The sequence below is a fragment of the Colletotrichum costaricense genome (assembly GCF_030867565.1).
Source record: "Colletotrichum costaricense strain IMI 309622 chromosome Unknown Scaffold_4.1, whole genome shotgun sequence".
Classification (NCBI taxonomy): Eukaryota; Fungi; Ascomycota; class Sordariomycetes; order Glomerellales; family Glomerellaceae; genus Colletotrichum; species Colletotrichum costaricense.
Window position 1 is genome coordinate 1,202,226 of NW_026848233.1, and position 22,861 is coordinate 1,225,086.

The following is a 22,861-nucleotide window of genomic DNA, read 5'->3' on the forward strand; positions in this document are numbered from 1 at the left end:
CCGAAGGAATACATAGGCTCGCTGCAGAATGACGCGACTGTCTTCACTTCGAAAACGACAGACGAATGAAGATCTTGGACGTTCCCGTGTGACACACCCCCACCGGCGCTAGCTGCTGAGGCTTCTTGCAGACCGAGATCGACGTCTTCAGTCGGGGATTCTGAGACATTCATTTAGCACCGCGGCCCGTCGCGCCAGGCAACCTACCCCCATGCTCGACGCGTTTTGCAGAACATCAAAACCGGGCTGTCGTCTCTGACGCTTGCCATCAAAGGAGCTTGGATTCGTAGCTGGTTCTTTGATTCTGTGCCTGTCTGTCTGTGCCTCTGATTGGAGTGCATCGCGCTTCGCCATGTCTTTGAGCACATTTGGAGGGGATGCCATCATTGGTGAGAAGCACGAATCTCAGCCTACTTTCGAACATGTCCCCGGCGCTTCTCTTCTCAAAGGGTTCCCTGTGTCTGCGGACATAGAGCGATGGTGCTACCGACACAGATCGCGGGATGGTACCGAACCAACGCTAGGGGTAATATACTTCGACACTGGTAGCGATGCGAAAGAGTACCTGCAGATCAAAGCCGAGGTGGCTGCTAAGGTACATACATCACTCTACCTAGTATGGATTGAGAGGATTGAACTAACATTAAACTATTTAGGCTGGAATTCGATACATATCACATCGACTTGCGCCTGACGCGTCGGCCGATGAGACGCTCGATAAAATTGCGGAATTGAATGAAGACGGAACCACCCATGGCATTCTAATACAGCGACCTCTACCACACCATCTCGAGGAACGCGAAATAATGGGTAGCATTCACACCAAAAAGCACATTGAGGAATACGCAAAGGGATATGCGACCAATATTGCAGCGGATGCCCTGAGACGGCTACTTTACGCCTACCAAAAAGCCTGGATGCTCGACCTGATCATCGTCTTGGTGGGAGGCACTAACATCATCACGCCAGGCTTCAAGGCGGACTTGATGCGCCATCTTCCCCACGTCGAAATCCTGGAAGCGATCGATGGTAAACTGGATAGCATCGACTGGAAGGACTCCAAGCGCCACTTCGTTATTATGACAGAACGGAACGAGGGCGGATCCATCAAACCGAACATGATTGGATCTGGGGTTAAGCTGGTAGTTGACCTCGGTTTTGATGTGAAGACCAAAATGGGTGATTTGGATCCTGGAGTGCACGACATTAGCAATCTTGTTGTCGTGCCTACTCCAGGAGGAGTGTTACCGGTCATCATTTGGCTCATGATGGAACGCACGATCAAGGCAAAGACACACCTAGACTCCCCTCGAATGTGCTATCCTCTAGGCATGCAGGCTGGATGTACAGTCTCCTAAGCACCCCTGATTATGACGTACGAAGTGTTCAAGTACAGAAGGCTATCTTCGACATTAATCACTAATTCAAACTTCTCATAGCTTGGTAGCTCGAGTCGAACACCGAATATATTAGATATCGATGTTTCATGCCTTTTCCACCTCTCTAACTACTCCCATACTAACTTCTTTCGTCAACTCATCTCCTTGAATCAATCCCAATTGTTGCCTGATAATTGCCATTCTGGTCATGTCCGCCTCTCCTTGATTACCACCAAAAAGCTTGTCCATCTCTTCGATCCGAACTCCCTTGGTTTCGGGAACGAAGAAGTAGACCCATACAATGAGAATTACACAGAACGCTGACAAGTTAGTATTAACTCATGCACTCGACAGTCCAAGGAGTTTCTGACTTACCTAGGAAGAAGTAGAATGTGCCGAACGTGATCGCCTCGAGCATCCGGGGAGTGATGAGAGCAACAATGAACTTTTGAATGTGAGCATTGCGTGCAAGACTATCAGCATTTCGTGTTGACTTACGTTGCTCAGCCAATTGGTTCCAATCGCAAGACCAACCGCTTGGGATCGGACTCCAGGCGGGAAGATCTCCGAAGGCACAATCCAGTTGACGCATCCGATGCTGAAAGCAAAATTGGCGATGTAGGCCCATATAAAGAACGCAGCAGCCCACCCAGCTGACTTATTGCTTGCCCAGCTGTCTTTGTAGACAGCATAAAGAGTTCCAACAATGAGTTGGGAAACCCCCATGCCAACTCCGCCGATGAGGAGGACTTTCTTCCGCCCCCATCTGTCCATGAACATGATGGCGGGGATGGTGGAGAAGAAGTTAATGACCCCAACGACACCAGTTGCTAGTAGATCTACGGAGTTGTCTGAGAGTCCTATGTTCCGGAAGATTGTCGGCGAATAATAGATGATAGCGTTGATGCCTCGCCTTGTTGTTAGTCATACATTAAGAAGACGCCGAGATTACCACTAGACTTGGGATACAACCAAGTAGTACAATCAACTCAGATATAGGACATACCGGTAAATTGTTGTATGAGTTGAAGGAGGCAGGCAATCACCAAGCGACGATTGAGATGGCGAACAACGAATAGCGACTTGTATCTCTCCAACGTGAGTTTCAGGCGTGAAGTGACGCCAGGAAACAACTCGGCGGTTGTCTCGATGTCAAATCGGGCTGCGACCTTGATCTCTGTCAACTCGAGCTTAAGCCGAGCATCTGTTGGGGGGACACGCCGGATGCGGACAAGGGTGGCAAGCGCATCCTCCTCGCGATCTAGTAGTTTAACGTAAGTTTACGGCTAATCGCCCAAGGTTCCGATCATTCATACCTTTCATCAAAAGCCAACGCGGGGTGTATGGTAAAAAGAAGGTCCCAGCTCCAAGTATTATTGAGGGCACACATTGGAGAGCGAGCGGGAGTCTCCAAGCTGCAGGAGACTGGCCGTCACCTGTACCTCCGATATGCTGGGTCCCGTAATCTAGCCAAAAAGCAATCATGATTCCCACTGTAATGCCAAGCTGCTGAAGCGCGACCAGACTTCCTCGAAGGTTTGGCGGCGCGAGCTCACTCAGGTATAGGGGAACAACCATGGACAACTGGCCGATCGACAACCCGGCAATGAAGCGGCCGATAAATATCATGGGAACGTTGATCAACGCAGCTTGGATGATCGAGCCGATGAGGAAGATGATGTTGGCTAGGAGAATAGTCCAGCGACGAGATAGGGCGTCAGCAATTGGGCCATTGACCAATGCGCCAACCATTGCTCCCAGTGTGAGTACTGCCACCATCCACCCTTGGAGAGTCGCATCTTCGGAGAGGGTTGGAAATTGTTTAGCCTGTAGGGATAAGCGTTAGGTTGTTGAGACCCACGGGCGGCAAAAGAGTTGAACGCAGACTGACAAAATTGTTCATCACCAGAACGCCACTGATTACGCCTTGGTCGTAACTGGAGAAGCCTCAATCAGTCTTGCACTTCAATTTGATTTTTCATCAAAGAGGCCAGGAGTCCGCGTGAAAACTTACCCAAATAACACACCACCAATGCTTGCAAAACATGCGAGAAAGAAGATGTATGGCTCGTGAACGAGACCTTTGTAGCCTAGTAATGATGTTTAGTGATGCTCGTCATTCAGGCCAATACTTTGGGTTTGTATTACCAGCTGCGCCATACGAGATCTCCATGTCGACTATAGTATCTTATTAATAGGGTAGAAGTAGGAGCCTGATAGTCCAAGAAACAAGAGGTCAGGACTTGCAGCTCCAGGAGCAAAGAGCATGATTATACATGAAGAAGACGTAACGCATCATCGGAGAATTGCCCCCCAGACGACCCACGTCAGACTCGCTGGGGTTCTTGCAATGACCGGGGAAACTGGGGAAAGTGGATGCTACCACGGTGCCGCAAGCCTGAATCTTGTTGTCGGCGCGCTGTGCTCCGAAGGTGGAGGCGACGAGGATGCTTTCATCAGATGACTCCAACTTGTAGTTCGTCGGCGTTGTTCTACCCGACATGCTTTCTTCATTAACATTAGACCCAATCCTTCCATCAACATCCGAGAAAGATCAGCTTTCACCCCGCTTTGAGTTCAACACCCGGGTCTTAATGTCATAAGGTACTTATGTCACGGCTCCGTCTTCGGACTTCACAATGAAAGTGGTGGTTACCGCAGCCTCGGTTTGTCTCCCGTATAAATTAGGTTACGAACACGTTCGATTTGACGTGAAACTCGAGCAAAATGCTTGTCAATCAGCTCCAGGCTCATTTTTAGTGTGACTAATTCCCATCGTGTTGGTAATACTTCAAGACAACATATTCCCGATGAAGATTCATTAGGATTACTTCCAGCTGCTCTGGTAGAAGGGTCTAGTAGTCAAAGATGAGAATATCGTAGGCAGGAAGTCTGGTGTCATCAAGCTCCCTTCCAATGCCGTTGGTCCCGGATGCACCGTGTGCACAGCTTAGGTAGGTAATGTTCGATCTACCGTAATGACCGAAAATTGAAGGTGACACCAATTCTGCCGCTGATTCAACATCATGGCCACAGATCTTTTGACCATACACATGTTGGGTGAGTTAAAGAAGTCTTTGCAGGAGGAGAAGGCGGCACACTTTTCTCTTCACGTCTAGGAACATACATAAGATGCGGAGGACCATATCCAGAAAATAATCTCGTAGTGTTACGATATTTTATTCACGTTTCTCCAAAATCGAATATTGCTTGATTCGCTAGATGATGGTAGGTTGAAGAGGCTAAGTTATGGCCCATTACACCTCATGGGTTTGCAAGAAAGAAGTTTTCCATTGGGAAGTTAATGAGGGACTCCCCTAAAACACATATTTCCTAGGCGATAAAACCAATTTGTTCTATGGTAACTATCGTCAACCCCTTAATGCCTCATTATCTGATTCTGTCTGTGATCCAAGCCACACCGCAACATGGCGACTTTGGACACCAGGCATGCAACTTAGGAAGTCACAAAATGCAATGCTGCGCGCACTGGCCCTTTTCGAGCGTTATGTTATTTGTGAAAACCTCACCTTTTTTGGATTAATCCTTCATCATCGAGATGCCGATCGATACGCGCGGCATTCAACAGACTGGAGGCTTTTGTCCGTCGTGCTTCATAGCCTCTCTGGCTTAGCACTCTGACAGCAAGCCACAATATTGTCGCCCCTGCCGATGGAACTGCGTCTATTCCTCATTGCGTTATTCATCAGGCGTTGTGGCTTGACAGTTCAAGCCACGAGATTCTAGGCTGCCAAGTCGAAACGGCGAAGGGCGGGAGTGGGTGCCGAGCTCGGCGTTCTATCTGGGCTCGTGCGCTGAAAGTGAACAGCAAAATTTCGTACAAAATCATGAAGCAAAGGTAAGGGAGGTAAGTCGGCTCGTTCCGGTGCTTTCCCTCGAAGTCGTTCACGTTCTTACATACATGCGAGCAATAGTGGCATGCTGTCTGCTGTCCTTCGTAGGTAGTTGTGTATGAAGCGAGATCAGAGTCGTTCAAACTTTAGCGAGAAAAGCCGCGAAACCGTTCAGGAGGCGGAAGTAGGCGACTTCAACATGGCTTTTGTGAAAGCGGATGTGACGGAAGCGACCGCGCGGCCTCCCGAAGATGGCGACGCCCTCAAGCCCATGAAGCCAGGAACACTTGGGTCCAGTCCTACTTGGGCACAAGTACTCAGCCGGACTGTCACTAGTCGCGCTAGTACCTGGCATCGACTCATCATCTGTGCAATCAGAGTCGAGATCGGCAAAATTTCTTCCGTACTCGCTTTCGCGGCAGTCTAGTGTAGACCGGCGCCACGATCGGCGCGAACCTTGCCCTTTCTGGACCTCATGATAACTTCACTTCTACTTTTTCGCTTCTTCGCACAGAGATTGCGGTTTTGAGTGGCAACTGCTGTGGTAATATTGATGCATGGCTTCTGCTTCATCATCGCAACAGTTCAGTCTTGAGCAAAGTTTTAGAATTCAGATGGCCTTATATGTAAGACCGGAAATGTAGTAAGCTTCGATGTACTTAGATGAGGGTTCATCGAAGAGCAAGACCGGAAATACCCTATCAACTGACGATATGAACACATGTCTTGAGATGCTTTGAGGCATTTTCTTTCCTAAAGGCCAACTCCTGGCCGAGAATCTGATAACAGTGAAGCTTGTGGCACAAACAGTAATATATCCGAAGCTGAAATTCACCTGATCAGCTCAATCGAATATTACTCTAGTCGAGAAGCACCGGAAAATTTGGATGCCTCCGAATACTCCTGGGAAAATCCGAGCGGGAAGATCGCGTAACGTTTCCTAGGCATGTTATGCTGTGCACTTCTTTGTTCCAGACTTCTCCCCGGCATCCACTTGTGTGGGACCACATCGATAATCGCTTTCCCATCTTTTTGGGTTTCCCAGGAAGCTTATTTTGGTCTTAGCTGCTCAATAGATTGATCGGCGACATGCGATAGGAGCACAGCGCATCCTCGTCGTCCGTTCCGTCGGTAACACCGTAGGACTAACATAACAAAAGCATGGCGTCTACTCGCTTAGCGCCTTACGATGCAGAGTAGTCAGGGACTGTCCCTCAAATTTTCTCATCTGCCGAAGCAACATCATAGGTCAACAAGCGGTCTCTCACCACTTTGCTGGACTATTGATCGTCAGCCGCCCGTTACCCCTGCTGTCAACCCCTGCATATCCGAGTCCAGACTCCTACGCAAGCTGGGGATCTCCACCAGGCACGAGGGGTTGAGCTAGGTAAAATCTGCTGTTTTGGGTCCGTGGACTCTCAGCTACAACTCCCGTTGCGAGCTGAATTCCTCAATCAAGCAACGGGCAAGGCGGCTACACGCTCAACCCACGTGGATCTATCATCGACCTGACCCAAGAACACCAGCGACTCAAGCCCAATACAGCCATCTGTGCGGCCTTAAGGGTCCAGAATCTGTTACCAACAGTCTGGAAATGCTGTCTAGCAGGGGAGCAAGGGCCTTTAGAGCGAACAAGACACGGCCGCCTTTCCCAATCCCATGGTACAGCTCCGTGGTCCAGCTCCGGGTCTAGTCGTCCACCGCTTCTTGCCGGCCGCGTGATGTGGAAATGAGCACTCAGCATCAACACTATCGCATGCATCGTGAAGATGAAGCGAGCCGTGGGGAGAGCTATGCACTGTTGTCGTCGCAAGTGCGATATTGGCGAACGGAAGAGCAAAAAGCATTGGCTAGACTACGAGGTCAGAGGCCTCGTGGGATGAGTACATAAGGAACTGAGATATCCGCCATTATCGACGAAATATCTCATCAGTCAACTCAAGCCTCTTCGCTCCTCTTCACTCTCTTAACACCTTGAGCTACGATCCTTGAAAGCTCATTCTTTCGATCGACTTCTCTTGTTCGACATAGATCAATCAAAATGCGCTCTGCTCCTATCATCAGCGCCTTTGTCGCGCTCGCCAAGGCCCAAGACCTTGTCTGGCAGGTCATTGACGATGCTCCCGAGCCGCCTCACACCACCGTCCCCATTGGTGCTTCCCCGACTGTCGTTCCTTACGATGCCAACGCTGCTGCCGCCAGTGTCGTCGCCGAGGTCAAGGCCAGCCCGCTTCCCCAGGAGACTGCGCCTGTCAAGTCGGAGAAGAAGCGTCTCGTTGAGCGCTCCGCTTGCGAGCCTCAGCCCGTCGGATACGGCCCCGCCTCCAACCCCGACACTTCGGCCGCTTTCCTGAGCGACACAGACCTTTCGTCGGCTGCCAACAATGCTGCCACTCCCTCTGGTTACTTCAACACCTTCAAGAACCTGCAGGGATCTAGCAGCGCCTATGGCTACATGGGTTACACTACCCTCACTAGCTACGACACTCAGGCTTGCGCTTCCAAGTGCGATGCCATCAACGGCTGTGTTGCTTTCAACATCTACTTCGAGCGTGATCCCTCTGTTGTAAGTCTTAAACCGTATCAACACAAGCAACCAGACTCTGACCCCATCTAGGAACCCGCCGATGCCTGCCCCAACCCGGCTAGCACCAATGTCATCAAGTGTGTCTTCTGGGGTGGTCCCGTCTACGAGAACACCGCGACCAACCGCGGCCAATGGCGCAACCAGTTCGAGGTTGTGATTGCCGGATCCAACGGCTACGTTGCCCAGCGTGCCGATGACCAGGCCGGTTACAGCTCCGCCGTCTACTTGGGAGATAACTCCATCAACGCTCCCCTCGACTGCGCTGGATACGACACTTTCTTGGGTTCCAAGATCTTCACGGACGGCCCCTTCGATCCTAAGCTCTGCGCTGCTGCCTGTACCGCTCAGTCCGAGTACAACGTTGCCCACCCTCCCGCGAACGCCCCCGCTCAGACTTGCCAGTTCTTCAACACCTTCTTCGTCTTGAAGAATGGAGTTCCCGAGGGACAGTACTGCTCCTTGTACTCCAAGTCCTGGGACAACAGCTATGCCACCAACAACGGCCAATGGCGCGGCAGTGACCACTACACCATCTCTTACAGCTTCTCCTACACCAACGCCACGGACGCCGGCAAGCCCAGAATCCCCTGCGCCGTCGCCAGTGCCAGCTCTGCCATTGTCACCTCCAGCCTTCAGCCTTACTGCTCTTCTCTCCTCGGCTACACGACCCCGGTCACCACCGCCACCGAGACTGACTTCACTACCATCCCTGCCACCACGGTCGTCTCGACTGTCACTCCCTTGACCACTTCTTACAGCACCACCACCCAGCTGGTTGCCGTTACCAAGCAGCTCAAGCGTGACCTGCCTCCCCGTCCCACCACTACTTGCCTCCACGATGATCCCACTCCCCTCGACCACTCCATCAAGGTCAGACGTGGTCTCTGGGCCCGCGATGAGCCTCTCGTCAACGGTACCAAGGATGATGACGGAAACTTCGTCGATGTTGTTGCCCTTCCCGATGTCACTCCTTCCAACACCACCACTCTTAGAAAGGCTCGCCGCGATGGTACCCCCGCTGGTCTTTCCGGATTCTCTGGTAAGTTTCATTCTCCTCTGTCTCAACCCGCTTGATACTAACTGCTATCTCCAGCCGATGTCGTCTCTTCTGCTTGCTCTCTGCTCGCCACCCCCGTAGCCAGCACCATGACCGCCTCCGCTACCACTGTTCAGACTATCACCAGCGGCGCGGCTTTGAGCACCACCACTGCAGCCACCAGCACCGTCATCGTCGTCCAGACTGTCACTTCTACTACCACCATCAACGTCGCCGCCAGCGCTCCTACTGGTACCATCGGCTACCTCAGCCTCAACCCCATCGTCAACCCCAACTCCCAGTACGCCCTGTCCGACGATGCCACCCACATGACCGACAACTGGTACAAGCAGGGCAGCCGTGAGACTTTCATTGTGGCCGCAGACGGCAGCCTCTACTCTGTCACTCACAACGCCTACTACTACATCGACACCTCGTCCACTTACAGCTTGCTCTACTGGTCCAACAACAAGAGCAGCGCCATGAAGATCTTCTCCTACACCACACTCGCCAACGGCAACTCCCAGGTCTTCATAAACTCCAATGGCAAGGCCTACCAGTTCTGCATCCGCCAGGCGAGCAAGGTTGGCGATGGCAACACCGGCTCTGGCCAGCACATCTACGCCTTCTCCACCGCGACTGCACCTCTCAGCTACTGCACTATCATTGATTTGATCATTATTCCTGCATAAGCGAATCGAGCAACCAACTTCGTTATGGTTTCATATCTCAACATTAGAAAGATGGCGTGGCGTTTTAGTGATAGGGGGTGATTTCCTTAATTTTTCTTAGACTCTTGGCTCTAGACTTCAAATATCAAGCAATAATTAATATTAATGAAAAGAATATCTAAAACACTCTGCACGTTCCCGCCCCAACAGTTCCTGATGGTCAACATGCCACGTTCCTAGTATAAGAATCGTGACAAGGAAGGTGGCAAGATTTGGGTCGCACTTCGAGTCTAACAAGCCTGACACTATTTGATCTACGCAGCCATCTTCGCCGACTTTCTACAGTTCTCGGACAATATTGGCGTACTATGATATTGGGAGGCGGAAGCACTCTGCTGATACAAACGGGGCCATCATTAAAGCTCTTGGCAATGTCCGTCTCTCTTGGGATGGTCCGTGAAGCAAGCCGTATTCCCCACCCAGCTCCCCCGCAATTCATCCCGCATTTGTGGCTTTTGAGTGGCGTACATCGGGCGACTGTGCTCCGAGGACAACGTCTTGAGGGGTAGAGCAAAAGTTCGGAGTTTGACAACTTGTCTGATGAGGCGTATGCAAGCTTGATAATATCTTAAGACTCTCCAAAGAGACCTGAGATGTCCCACGCAGCCTCGAGAGATTTCTGCAGAGACGATAAACCATATTTGAGCTCAATTTCGGCCCTCTGGCCCCCGATGTTCCACATGAGTCGAACTATTCATGACAGGGACTGAACGTTGAAGAACGAAGTATGCCGAACTCTAGCCGCCGATGTCCCAATCCAAGCACCGTCCGGGCCTGCGTCAACTGCCAGAAGCGCAAAAGCCGATGCATGAGAGGCAGCGCAGCCAACGACCCATGTTCTTACTGCGCCAAAACAGGCAAGACGTGCAGCTTTGAGAAGCCCCCTGATCGGACGCCTTTGACCCGGAAGAACCTCGACGCAGCCGAGCTCCGGTGCAAGCAGCTCCAGAATCTCATCAGATCCTTGAACCCGGAGCTTGACATCAATTCAGCCATCGGAGAGACGCAGAACCAGCAGGAGTCAGTAGGAAATGAAGATGATGACGGAAGCGGCTCGTTACATTCCCCGCTGGGAAACTCGGATGAAGTCACACCTCATAGCTACGAATGGCACGAAGGGTCGCTGTCGCCAGAGTTCAAATCTTCAGGCCACGAGAATGACGGAATGGCCATGCTACCAACCCACGACTCTGGTTACTTAGGTAAGCCTAGCCATGTTCTAGAATGGCCTGCGGAGGACAGTTGACCGATGAGCGATGCCTAACGTCAACTCTTAGGGAGCAGTTCCGGTTCCCAGTTACTTGGGGAGATCGACTCCGTGATCCACGTTGCGCATCCAGCCACTCACCACCACACATCGCATCGTAAAAGACAACGTAGATCATCCAGTTCAGCCGGATTCGCGGTACCTGAGCCTTTCGATCTGCCATCGTCATACATCGCTGGCCGGTTGATCGATGCCTACTTCCTACTCTACAATACCTCCTACCCGGTTCTTCACGAGAGGATTTTCAGAGAAAGGGTTGAAGCAGGGCGTCGTCAACGGCCCACGAACTCACCATGGCGTGTCGTCTATCAAATGGTTTTAGCCATCGGCCACTGGCTCTCTAGCACCGAGTCAGAGCATCTGCAGTCGAGCTACTACAGCGCAGCGCGGTCCAGTCTGTCTCTTCAGATGCTTGAGTCTGGCACCATCGAGACAGTTCAGGCCTTTTTGCTTATGAGCAACTACCTACAGAAGAGAGATAGGACCAATACTGGCTACAACTTTAGCGGTTTAGCGTACAGAATGGCGTTGGGTTTAGGTCTTCATCGCGAACCTCCAGGGTTAGAAGATACTTTAGGACATGAGCGGCGACGGCAGCTCTTCTGGACTATCTACTGTTTCGAGAGTGGTTTTAACATCACCACCGGGAGGCCACCCGCGATGTCAGAAGATTTCATAGATACCCGGATTCCTCGAAATATCGACGATAAGGTGTGTTGTCTTCCTAAGTTTCGATCCTTTTGATTCCTATTTGCTCATTTCTTCTAGGAACTGCCTCTCAAGGCACCGGTTCCGCCACCGGTCAATTACCCAACTACCTACTCAGCAATTATCGCCCAAGCAAAGCTAGCCAAAATTGCTGATGCTGTGTATCATGAGTTTCTACTGGCAAAAACCGCCGGAACAAAAGTCGAATACAGAGTGGCCGAAACAATGGACCGAGATCTGAACTGCTGGGAACAAGCTTTGCCCGCATATTTCACCCAGACCGACTGCCCATCGTGGTTCCGGGCGCCTCGAGCGGTCGTGCTCTGGAAAGAGCAGAACCTTCGCATTCTCCTCTGGCGCGGCAGTCAGCAACACCACAGCTACCTGCCCACCAAAGTGAAGGCGGAAGAGAAGTGCCTGAACGTTGCTATGCAAAGCATTCATGATATTGCTACTTTCTGTATGGCGAATGAAGTTTCTCTACACCAGGGTATCGTGTGGTACGCGACATACTTTCTTTTCCAGGCCACTCTAGTCCTGGAAGCAAACTATCTCACCAAAAGCACTTCCACAGACCAAACCGACAGACTTGCATGGCAGCACTCAGTCTCCAAGTCACGCGCCTGCTTAAAGACCTTGGCGCAGAAGAGCAGATCGGCGAAACGATGTCTGGAGATGCTGGATCGCATCCACAACCAGTTCCAGTTTCTACCGCAATTGGACTTGGGATTGGATCAAGCCTACTTCCAATCCGTGGTTCCTCAAATGTTAGATGAGGCTGAAGCGAGACCGGCGGCGTCCCACTTTGTCGCGCCGACCCAGAACTTTGCTGATCTGCCGAGTGAGAATGACTTTGCCTTCTATAGTGAAAGTCAACCAGCTTTTGATGACGATGCTGCGGACCCAAGCCTGCGGATGCTGCTCAATGAGTCTTCCATAGACTTCATGGAAAATATGCCGCTCGACCTATTACTTGGGGATTGGACGTCTTGATGTCATTTTTAAACATGAGTGACTGATCGTCCATGACAAAGTCATCACACACAATAGTGGTGCCACGAAGCTTTGTTACATCAAGGGGAAATAAAGTGTTTCGCATTCCTTGTCATGGACAATTAAAGTGTAATAAAAAAAGCTCTTCAAAATGGTACAGCATTCACAGGGATGCGATGCTGATCTACGTGCTCAAACGCGCTCAAAAAACCTCCCATTGCTCTATAACTAGGCGACAATACTCTAATCGCTCAAGCCATAACAAAGTCTACACAACTTTCGTATGTCTGCTTCGCCGCAGTGCCAACCCAGAACCATTGAACGACGCACTGGCCAGCCTGAGCGCAGGTGCCCGCGGGCAGGTTGGAGGGCATGGTGATGTCAAAGTCGGTGTTGTTCTTGGGCAGTGCCGCGAGGTTCTCGTCGGCGTAGCTGTCGAAGACGATGAGAGGTTGTCCGATAACCTTGTTGGTTGCGGTATCGACAATGGAGACATTCATGGGGCCCTCGTGGGGGATCGGGATCTCGGCCTTCATGTTGACGACCTGTCCAGCCTTGAAGGTCTGGACATTGGCCTTGTTGTCCTCGAACTTGGCTCCTCTGCATAGATCAAGTTGGCCTTGGGTAGAGTGTTAGTAACTTGGGTCATTCGCTCATGTACCATAGGCTTGCTTACATGTTGCAGGAGGGTTGGTGAAGTCTTCCAAGGGAATGGTGGGATCGGCCGTCACGGCCTTCACGTTCGCTTGTCCACACGCTGCAGCCATTGCGGCGCCGACACCACGGGCAGGAGGCGAGACGATGTTGCCATGAGCAGAAACCAAAGCGGCGAGCAGCGCCGTGGCGGCAGTGATTGAAGCGCGCATCTTGAAGTAATTACTTGGGATGTTTGTTTATCGGCCTGTGAAAGCGGAAGTGCAGGTAGTCTCGCGGTTTTTGAATAAAGGACAGTATTTGGATTAGACAAGATTGAAAGAAACGAGTGACCAGCACGATGATATGAATGATGAGACAAGGCGAGCAGAGACCGGACGATGCAGCGTCAAGGCCAGATGGGCGGCCTTGCGACTACAAATACCACAACTCGGCCTCAGCCCGACGACGATGTGATCCTTGTCGCTGACAGAGAGATGTCAATGATCCGACGCTGATGACCCGGCGATCATAGCTTCCAAGCCATCCTCCCATAATCCTTGCGGTCTGCGGAGGCTAACCGTTGGCCGGAACCACGGGAGCTAACGTGGTACCCCGTTCTTCTCTTTGCACACGACCAACTGCAAGTTGCCATCGTTGAAAATAAGCCGAGGGTGATCCCTGGAGCGAAACAAGCGTTGCTGAGGCTCTCCAGGTACGAAAGCAAGACAAGCTTGGTGGGATCCACGCGGGTGAAACGTCGCAAGTTCTTGAGCCGCTCTGCTTCCGGTGCGGACGGTTGTGGACGTGGTCACAACTCGCGAAACCTGCGACAAACCCTGTCTGGGGGTTTGGGCGTTCGCGCAGCAAGAAAGCGAGAAGCTCAGAGGGAACCAATACTTTAATCCTTAGAGAGATACGAGAACCGGCACTTTGTGCAGAGTTCAAGCAAAGAGCGATTTGGGAATTTGGGTTATTCTCGAGTCATCGAGCTATCATAATCGGGGCGACACCAAGCGCTGATTGCAGTGCCAAGCCGTCAGTTTGGATGTTGGAACCGCGAAAGATCGGGATGGTGGGTATGAGTGAACCGGTGCTCCGGAACGCCACGGCGCGCCATGGCGGCGCCCCCAAGTCTTGAGCAATCCGGCCACTAGTTGAGGACGAGATCTCCGGCTCGGCGGCCGGGGTCTTTATTCTGGGTGTGCTACGGGGCAGAACCCCTTGCCCATCGGCCCTGGACCTCAAGCAACGCCAAGTCGTCTACAACTTCCTACGTGAGAGATCTGCGAGTCATAAGGCTATCTTAAGCAGATTACCAGCCAGGAATGTTACGCTATGAGGAGGCGATCACTCACCTACCAAACTGCGACTGCCGGACTGCACCAAGTTGCAAGCTCCTGAGCGTCAGAGTTGGCAGGCGAGAAATTCTAACGTGATGGGGGGACAAAGTGCTTCCAGGCCCCTGCTGACAAGACCAGCCTCCCTTGAGCGTCAGCAAAACCCAGAGAGAAACATGACTCCTCAGGGAAACTAAGATGCCCCCTTTTTCGGCATTGACAGCAGACTGTCCCCCTCGCAACCTGGTTAGGCTCGCAAGAAACCGAGTTAAAAAGCCTAATTAGTGGACTTTGCCCGCAACCATCGCCCACTTGAAGGCACGGCGCATACGCATAAACTGCTATTGCGGACTTTTTGAGGGGAGTGCGGAGAAGTGGTACCTTTCGGTGGAATTTCGCAGAAATGAGTAGAGAGGAGGGCCTTGGGAATTGATGAGTTTACCAACAAGACAGCCATGGCTCTCTTCGCAACGTCCATCCGATAGAGAAGAGAGTTCGTTCCCGCCCGCAACTGCCCGAGCTGTCTTTCAGGAACACGGCACTTGGCATCCTGAATAGACGGTTACTAGGCGATCCGGCGAAGTTTGCTGACCCTGAATAATGTAAGTGTTGTTTCTTCGGGAACACGGCAAGTAGATAATCTGCGCGCTTTTGTTTCCAGGCTTCCTTAGTCTGAATTGAAAGTTTTCGCGCGCGGCATTTTTTGTATACCTATAGATGATGTCTTATTGCAGACATTGGATGGTTTTTTGTCAAGTGAAGGAAGATGGAAGATTATCCCGACGGTGCGAGGGCATTCCTGTTAAGAGCACTCAGCGGAGCGCCAATGCGTCCATGCCTAAACCAGTCGCATTCCGAGCTCAGGCGGAAGGTTCTTCAAGGCACTTGAGAGACTGAGAATCTTGACTGTTCACATATTAACCCCCATAATAGCCCCCTTTGTTTCAGTACTCAATGGAAAAAAACTTTGATGATGATGCGTGATGTGGGTAAAGGTTTTCTGCCTGCCAAGGGCGTTGGAAGTGTAGTAATACCTGGTGACCCTCCACGACTGAAAGGCTCATGGTATTACGATGCACCGTCTAATGATTTGAAGCAGGCAAGCATCGATTTTGGCCATATCTAAACTACTTCGGCTGCGCGCGGAAGTTATTTCGCGACAAAGTCAGTATAGCAGGTTCCTTAGCGTTACAAGCCTCCGAGCTTTATATCCTTATGTACCTTTATGAGGTAGGATTGTTCAGCAAGCTAGCTTTACCTGTTACTCTCGCTAAGTCCATTTCAACGTAAACAAATCGTGATTGTGTCAAAATTTAAGGAAGCTGAATACTGACACTTTCACGGCACGTTCTGCTATCTCGAGTTGCATGGATGGTGACTAGCTGTCTCCCATATGGCCACAGCTTAGAGTTACTTGTGGAACAGCAAGCTGGAGTCTACGCCCTCAAAAGCTATCATTCTTGGTTTCAAAGCAACTATATACGGAAGTTTTCACGTCGCCAGGCATCACTCACTAATCAATCGCGTTCTCTAAGAGCCGACTTTCAAATTCAAACCCAGGCAATCAGCCTGACCGGCGAGAAATCATTCGCCTACGCCAGTGGATTTTATGATGACATCACATCTTTCGATACTATTTCAATACTACATTTGGAGAAATGAACGAAGAGAGCTATCTCGTTCGTCTTAGGCTTAGGTTATAAGATTTATCCAGTGCCTAAAGGTAAGTTCAACTTTCTGTTTCGACGTGCAATGAGATACATTCATGAGATGCCGATCAGTGATCAAACTTCAAATTGCGTGCCCCTTGCCAATCTAGATAACTAGCTTTATAATCTCCTACGACGAATGAATATCCGTTCTATCATGTTGTGGATTCACCAAGTCCGAGATGAGCACTCACCTTACAATAAGTTCTGAGATCAGACACAGAGCTTCTTCACGATGGGAGAAAGCTTACATCCTCGTTTTTGAGCATGATAGACTGGATTTTCGTTTCTAGTATCTTGCCAGAAAACTCCGTTTAACGTTGAGTGTCACCGAAGTAAGGCTGCTTCAAAGCGTCAACTTTTGCTATGGCGGATTCCCTCTCCGAAAGGGGCTCTCGAAGAAGCTTTCGAGTCTTCATCTGTAACAAACCATTATCCATATGTTGTGTACATTATCATGCTGTAGTAGACAACCTACCAGCAGCTAATCTTGGCCGTAGAAGCTTGAAGAATCGCACCAATAGGTGCACCTAATGCTGCAGCTTCTGCTTCGATGCTAGTGAGCGTCTCAGCAACTCGGTCTTCTCGTTCAAGAAGCGGCGTTATTTAAGAGTTATGCTCCGGAATTTGACTGTGTTCAATAATCCTAGAGGCCACGGCTGCATCAAATTTGATTTATGTTACCCTGAAGAGATACAACAGTATCCAGCATCGCCTCCACTTTGTTCGAAGATGTGCCTCTGCACAGCAGCATCAACTTCCTTCTGAACAACGCTAAGCAGAGACAGAGAGAAGTCAAACATGTAATGAGAAATTTGGAAGAACTCCGTCAAAAGCTATGCAATCACCGAAGGTTATTCTTTCGTCGATTACAGCGGCACAGCCGCTAGTAACATCTCATACAACTTGACAAGTATCATGATCTTAAACACCTCGAAGAGAGGGCAACCTGTTAAAGCCTGTTGGCCTTCGTACAATGATACTAACCTATATCACATTGACTAACAGCCTCAAGCTAACAGTCTCCAAATTTCCAAGTATTGAAGCCCCTGAGCGATTGGCATGAGTCGGCATCAGGTCACGCTCAAGGTGATTACAGGAGAATGATACCACCGTACTAGAACAGAAGTATCGAAGCACTCGAATGTTTCGAATTTGGAGTGAACCCATCACTAAAAAGTCAAAGTGTACCGAACTGGCTTCATTCACTATATATTTACTGAGAATCCTTCATATACAACGCTATCCATTGCTCCCAACCTTAGTCTGCTCAGTGACGTGCAGCCTATCCTTCGGTCCTCAAGCACATCCAGTCTCGAGATGCTTAGCAACCCTTAAGAGCATCCTTCTTGTTCTGCTGGTTCTGGTCGATACCCCCAGAGAATTCCTTCTCCATCTGGGCGATGGTATCCAGATCAGCGTTGTTGCCTGTGAGACCCTGAGCCTGCTTCAACTCGGTAGCCTGTGCGTTTTGGACCTATAATGACTTGTCAGATTGCTGTTTTTTACCGCTTCACTTTGTGGGGTAAAAGTCCGAACGTACCTTCTTCAGACCCGGAATTGCGGCGTTACCCTTGGGAGCGATCTTCTGGTTCTCGGCGCGGACATCCGCTCCAGACTTGACAGTAGCGACGAGCTTGGTCTTAGCCTGGTCGAACTGACCCTTGTTCCCAGACTGAACAGCCTTCTTCACAGCAGCGACATCCTTCTGCTCTTGCTTCTGGATGGAGATGTTCTTGTCGATACCAGTAGCCAGCTTCTTGGCAGCAGCGCACTCGTCAGCGGTAGGCCTGGTGTTTCCTCCGGTTCCGTTCTTCGTGGCCTTGGTGGTCTGACCCTTGTTGGTGTTGCCGTTGTTGTTGGTCTTCGTCTTAGTGCCCTTATTTCCGTTGTTGTTATTATTCTTATTCTTGTTCTTGTCGGCGGCGTCTTGCGCAGCGACGGCTTCTACCGGCGCCGGCGCGGGCAGAGCAATGACGAAAGTGAAGAGAAGGAAGAGAGAGAGGAGAAGCTGAGTGTAACGCATCTTGAATAATAGTGTTTAGTGATCTAAGTGATAGGCGTGATATGATGTAAAGAATGTAGAGGGTGAAGAGCCTTTAGTAGTAAGACTTGATGAACTGGAAAGAGACTGAGTTGATGATCCCAAAGCCAGAAGTGAGAGTTTCTTTGATTGAATTATATAGCCCAACCTTCCGAGCAAAATTCGGACACGGCCACTTACACCCAGTTTCCATCGCGTCGTCATCTCAAACGATTAGGCGAACATACTTCGTCCGAGTACGCCGAAGACCCTGTCCGCCGCACGATGGGAAGCAACTCAGTCCCAGTCATCGTGATGCTTTCAGGGGTCGTTTCGCTCTCGGGTGAAGCTTCAATTCACAATGTGGGTGTCCACAACGGTCACCCCGCGCGCATCGCCCGGCCCGTCTGATGTCTGAACCGAGAGAGACAAGCTTTGGGGTGGATTCGAAGGAGAAGAAGGTTTACCCGCAAGTGTTTTGGGCTGATCTTTTGAGCCAGTCGCTGGCTGGGATCGCCGCACATCGCGTTTCACCTCGCTCGCCTTGGGGCTGCTCTGTATACGAATTTTCTGCTCAATGCGTCAAGACACCAACCAGAATCGTTCCCATCGCGCGAGCTTCTTGAGTGCTTCTTCTTGAAGCTGGTCCATGGATCACTGGCACCGACAGACGGCTGAAGATCTCCATCCAGTTGTTGGAAGCGTTCTACCACAAGCGCCAGTCACAATTCTTGGCGAGAACGAGTGTTCACACCAAATTCATCCAACCCTCGGCTCTGTTCCCTCGGTCTGGACCTAGCATTACTCCTCCTAACTTCCATCCTTTTCTTCACTTGAGTGTCAGGTCTACTTCATCTTTTACCGAATTTTAGAGGCCTTCAGATCATCTGCTACAAGTCTGATCATTTCGCATAGTGGTCACTCGCCTTCTTCTTGCGTCGATGACTCGTCTGGCTGGTGCTTCGGAGTCCGATATATCGCCCTGCCGAATGAGCAGGTTTCAATTGCTTCTATAAACAATCTGCCAATCGCTTGAGCAACCGGACCCGATTTCGAGGCAACATGTTTGGTGGCTTGGCAAGATCAGTCAAGACGCCAAGACATGTCGGCCTCGTCATTCAGTAGTTGTTTCGCGTGGACTTGCTCAACAGGACACAAAGAAGCAAAGGGAAACATGAATCACAATTCTTCATTTGGTTCAGAAAACTGAACTTCTTTGATGAGTTCGAAAGTAAGCTGAAGATATCACGCTCCGTCCCCTTCGGTACCTTAGCGGCGTCCGATTCTTAGAAAGGCAGCCGATAATCACTACATGTCCACACGTGGTGATTACATTTCCCAGAGTCAATCCAGAATCAGAGCGTGCGTGCAGAGAGGTTGCCAAAGGGCTGGAATCAAGCCAGCCCAACGAGGAAAACAAAGTTCGCCGAGTCTCAGGTTCGCTGGTGGGCTGATCTCAAAACTGGGACGGACCCTGCATGTGCTGAGGAGCAAGGCAAAAGATGCCGTTTCCGTTATCCGTAATATGGAAGCACGAGGCTTGTAAACACGCTGCCCGCGGTCTCCTCGGCCGGCCTCCATCTTTTCTCCGCCTTGCGTTTGTCCCCTGCCGGAAGTGGGGGGAAGGGAGAGTTTAAGCTCTGGTGACATGAATCAAGAGCGGCACTACCGCAGTAGCAGGGTCTCAAAAGTTGCTTGAAACTCTCAACTAGTGCGAAAACTGCTAAGCCTCCCCTTCATTGTCGTTTTAGCCATGTTGGAGAATTAAGGCTCCGGGACGCTCATTCCACATCATATTGTAATGAAGTGGCAGGAAGGGAGAACTGTAATACCTATCCCACATTGAGTCCCACGCGGTTTCCGAACGGATCAAATTTGCTGGCAATCGTCTGAAGATTGTGTCTTCGGATAATTGTTCACAAGATCGTCTTCGTCCCAACAATTTCGCTAAGACGGGCCTCGCCAAGGACTCGTCAATGTTGCACCCGTCCAGGTCGTTCGTCGATCAGTTTCTGGGCGGTCATCACTATAACGACTCACATATCATAATGCATTGCTCTCACAATACTCGATTGACTTACACTGAGGGATGGTCTGCCCAAGTTAATGTCCGTTGATACAGTTGGTCAGCATGGGTCTAGTAGCCGGAAAATCGAAGTTTTCGCTAGACAGTGTCCGTCTTGTATATGCGCGTTTAAGCTTGAGGGCATACCCGGCACTAGTTGATGCTTGTCGTGAGACTCCCCAAGTGAAAAGTAGAAGCAGTCCTTGTCTTTCGGAGATGACGAACAGGCCACACGTCAACGGTCTCATCAAGGTGCGAAGATTGCACAGCCTGCTTTCCGCATCTGTCATTCTGCAAGGCGCTCAATTTGGTGAAGGCATCGACGCGGGAAGAATTGAGTCGAAGTTTACTCGTAGATCAAACCAAACCTTCTTATTTGTCAGGCAACTTACTGCTTCCGGCGTGACGCGTGGTCGGAAATCCGGCAAGATGGGTGCGTCAATATGTTGAACTCGGGTCATCCTGGTCATTGGCCAGCCGCAGCAACCCACAGGCCGTGCCGCGCTCGATGAGGTGATTTTCGGAGATCTCCTTCGGTGTAAGTCTGCCGATTCTTGATCAAAAGTGGCCGGCGTCAGTGTCTCGGGTTCGAGACGGATCTCGAGAAAGATGATTACTCACATGATCATGATATACGCGCAGTACGAAGTATGCTTCATCATTGCGCCATATCAAACGGAAGACGAACTCGCTCTCGTTTCCGACGCATGCATCTTCTCGTCTTGGTGTTGTCACTAGGACTGGGAAAGTTCTTTGTAAAAAGTCATGGCAGATCCAACGACTTTCCGGACAGTACTGTTCATGGCTCGGATCTAAGGACAGATTGTTGACTCTCTCTGGTTGATAGTCATGTTCGACAAAATTCATCCGAGTAACTATAAAGTAAAGCATGAAGTCGGGCTCTATGAACATTGAAAGCACGAGTAACTTTGCCTGATTGATATCTTGACCACAAAGCGTAAAACCCCGAATTGAGCCTTCCTTCATGGTGCAAAATCCGAAAGGTCTCCTTCGCTGGCTGGCCTTTGGTCAGGCAACGCAGCAGTAGGCGCCTCATATATTTCGAATGAGCTGTCGGAATCCTCGGCCTCTTGTTCTCCCGTCAACTTCGCCTTCTTCTCCGAATCAAGTTGAAGAGGACTCGCCCGGCCATGTTCAGGAGTCGGACTTGACCAAGAGGATCTCACACGGCCTATCTCCCTCTTGCCTTGACCAAAGATATCGAAGTCTGAGCTTGAGTCGCTGACATTGCCGCCTCTGTCCACACTTGAGTCAGAAGGGGCAAAGTCGCTACCCATATCAGTCGGTTCTGGCTCCAACGTTGGTCCTGGGGAATAAAGGGGCGATTGTCTCTTCTTCTGTAACTTTGATCGGGGTTTGCGTCTTCGCGCGGCTGCAGCTGGCACGCGTATAAGTAGCTTGTGGTCATGATAAACCTCGAGTCTCTCTAGGTTGGGAAACAGGTGCTGAAATCCTGCGCTTGGTCGAACAGACGTCAAGGCAAGCTTGACTACTTTATCATCCAATAGAGCAGCTGACAATGTGCTTAGGCGTTTCAGCAAAGATTCGAAATCGGTAGCTTGATCCCCAGCCATGGTGAAGTGATCAACGCCTTCTATCATGATGTAGATGGTGGAAGATGGAAGAGCGCGCAGACATTCCACGAAAATTCTCCATGAAAGGTCCAGGTCTGTCTTAGCAGCAACGAAGATCTCGGCGTTGAGTAGCTCTGGATCGCCATGTGAAGTCACTGTTGGAAACTTCTGAAGCATGCCGAAAAGCAGGCTCTGTACGAGAGCGCGCGGCTTTGGTGTATCGTCGTCACTCCCTCGATGTAGGCTCCCGAAATACGAAAGTGTATCGTAGCCGCTCTCCGTAGCTGCACGCACAATCTTTTGAGACAAGTCCGTCGTCCAGCTAGGGCGGCGAGGTATCTTATACCCATCTACCCACAGAAGACCAGATTTTGAACTGCTTAGCCATGACTGGAATGAAGGAAGACGAAGGACATTGCTGCTCTCTACCAAATAAGACATTGGAAGCAGATCTAATTGGAGGTGGACTTGATGTAGATTTCTGTCCAGGGGAAGTAGGTCCTGAAAGAAATCATCGCATATCTCGAGCTCGGGCGGTTTCAGAAGTTTCCGGTCAAGATTCTCAGATGCTGAGAGGAATGTTAGAACTTCCAGTTGGCGTTGACATTTTGGCACTGACCATCTATCGTTTTGCTTCTTCTTTCTCGATCCATGTCATCCCTACGAATTATCTCTTTATTAGGCGTATTAGCTCTGAACAAGGTCTTGGAATCGGCCCTTAATGTCGATAGTACCTTACCTTCTAGTACTCCAATGATTCGCCCATGATCTTCTTTGATCTCAAATAGATCTCTCTGCATACTGCAGTATCGTTGAAACTGATATATCATGGACTGAATTTCAGCTTCTTGTCTCAAGATGGCGTAATTCTCGTCAATGGTCTTGAGAATGGGCCCGAGCCTGGTGTCGAAAGGTGCGACCATCGTCTTGAAGGTTTTGAC

The 22,861-nt window shown here is 50.4% G+C and overlaps 8 protein-coding genes across 8 annotated transcripts; 3 read left to right on the plus strand and 5 right to left on the minus strand.

The window, feature by feature from the left end:
- Window positions 1-352: 352 nt before the first annotated feature.
- Window positions 353-1,358, plus strand: CCOS01_04436 (uncharacterized protein; the record flags this gene model as incomplete). Its single annotated transcript, XM_060452617.1, has 2 exons — window positions 353-595; window positions 657-1,358. 2 exons carry the CDS (start codon window positions 353-355, stop codon window positions 1,356-1,358), a joined length of 945 nt encoding a protein of 314 aa, XP_060316575.1.
- Window positions 1,359-1,484: 126 nt separating this feature from the next.
- Window positions 1,485-3,552, minus strand: CCOS01_04437 (sugar transporter; the record flags this gene model as incomplete). Its single annotated transcript, XM_060452618.1, has 8 exons — window positions 1,485-1,699; window positions 1,755-1,824; window positions 1,878-2,287; window positions 2,386-2,640; window positions 2,696-3,206; window positions 3,271-3,316; window positions 3,394-3,469; window positions 3,528-3,552. 8 exons carry the CDS (start codon window positions 3,550-3,552, stop codon window positions 1,485-1,487), a joined length of 1,608 nt encoding a protein of 535 aa, XP_060316576.1.
- A 3,303-nt stretch (window positions 3,553-6,855) lies between these two features.
- Window positions 6,856-7,080, minus strand: CCOS01_04438 (uncharacterized protein; the record flags this gene model as incomplete). The annotated part of the gene is made up of 1 exon (XM_060452619.1): window positions 6,856-7,080. One exon carries the CDS (start codon window positions 7,078-7,080, stop codon window positions 6,856-6,858), a length of 225 nt encoding a protein of 74 aa, XP_060316577.1.
- Window positions 7,081-7,274: 194 nt separating this feature from the next.
- Window positions 7,275-9,548, plus strand: CCOS01_04439 (uncharacterized protein; the record flags this gene model as incomplete). The annotated part of the gene is made up of 3 exons (XM_060452620.1): window positions 7,275-7,799; window positions 7,851-8,859; window positions 8,914-9,548. The coding sequence occupies 3 exons, from the start codon at window positions 7,275-7,277 to the stop codon at window positions 9,546-9,548; spliced, it is 2,169 nt and encodes a 722-aa protein (XP_060316578.1).
- A 766-nt stretch (window positions 9,549-10,314) lies between these two features.
- CCOS01_04440 (uncharacterized protein) lies at window positions 10,315-12,555 on the plus strand (the record flags this gene model as incomplete). Its single annotated transcript, XM_060452621.1, has 3 exons — window positions 10,315-10,789; window positions 10,865-11,565; window positions 11,623-12,555. 3 exons carry the CDS (start codon window positions 10,315-10,317, stop codon window positions 12,553-12,555), a joined length of 2,109 nt encoding a protein of 702 aa, XP_060316579.1.
- Window positions 12,556-12,806: 251 nt separating this feature from the next.
- On the minus strand, window positions 12,807-13,421 carry CCOS01_04441 (uncharacterized protein; the record flags this gene model as incomplete). Its single annotated transcript, XM_060452622.1, has 2 exons — window positions 12,807-13,174; window positions 13,232-13,421. 2 exons carry the CDS (start codon window positions 13,419-13,421, stop codon window positions 12,807-12,809), a joined length of 558 nt encoding a protein of 185 aa, XP_060316580.1.
- A 4,140-nt stretch (window positions 13,422-17,561) lies between these two features.
- CCOS01_04442 (uncharacterized protein) lies at window positions 17,562-18,263 on the minus strand (the record flags this gene model as incomplete). Its single annotated transcript, XM_060452623.1, has 2 exons — window positions 17,562-17,714; window positions 17,781-18,263. The coding sequence occupies 2 exons, from the start codon at window positions 18,261-18,263 to the stop codon at window positions 17,562-17,564; spliced, it is 636 nt and encodes a 211-aa protein (XP_060316581.1).
- A 3,045-nt stretch (window positions 18,264-21,308) lies between these two features.
- Window positions 21,309-22,843, minus strand: CCOS01_04443 (uncharacterized protein; the record flags this gene model as incomplete). Its single annotated transcript, XM_060452624.1, has 3 exons — window positions 21,309-22,489; window positions 22,540-22,593; window positions 22,660-22,843. The coding sequence occupies 3 exons, from the start codon at window positions 22,841-22,843 to the stop codon at window positions 21,309-21,311; spliced, it is 1,419 nt and encodes a 472-aa protein (XP_060316582.1).
- Between the last annotated feature and the right edge of the window lie 18 nt (window positions 22,844-22,861).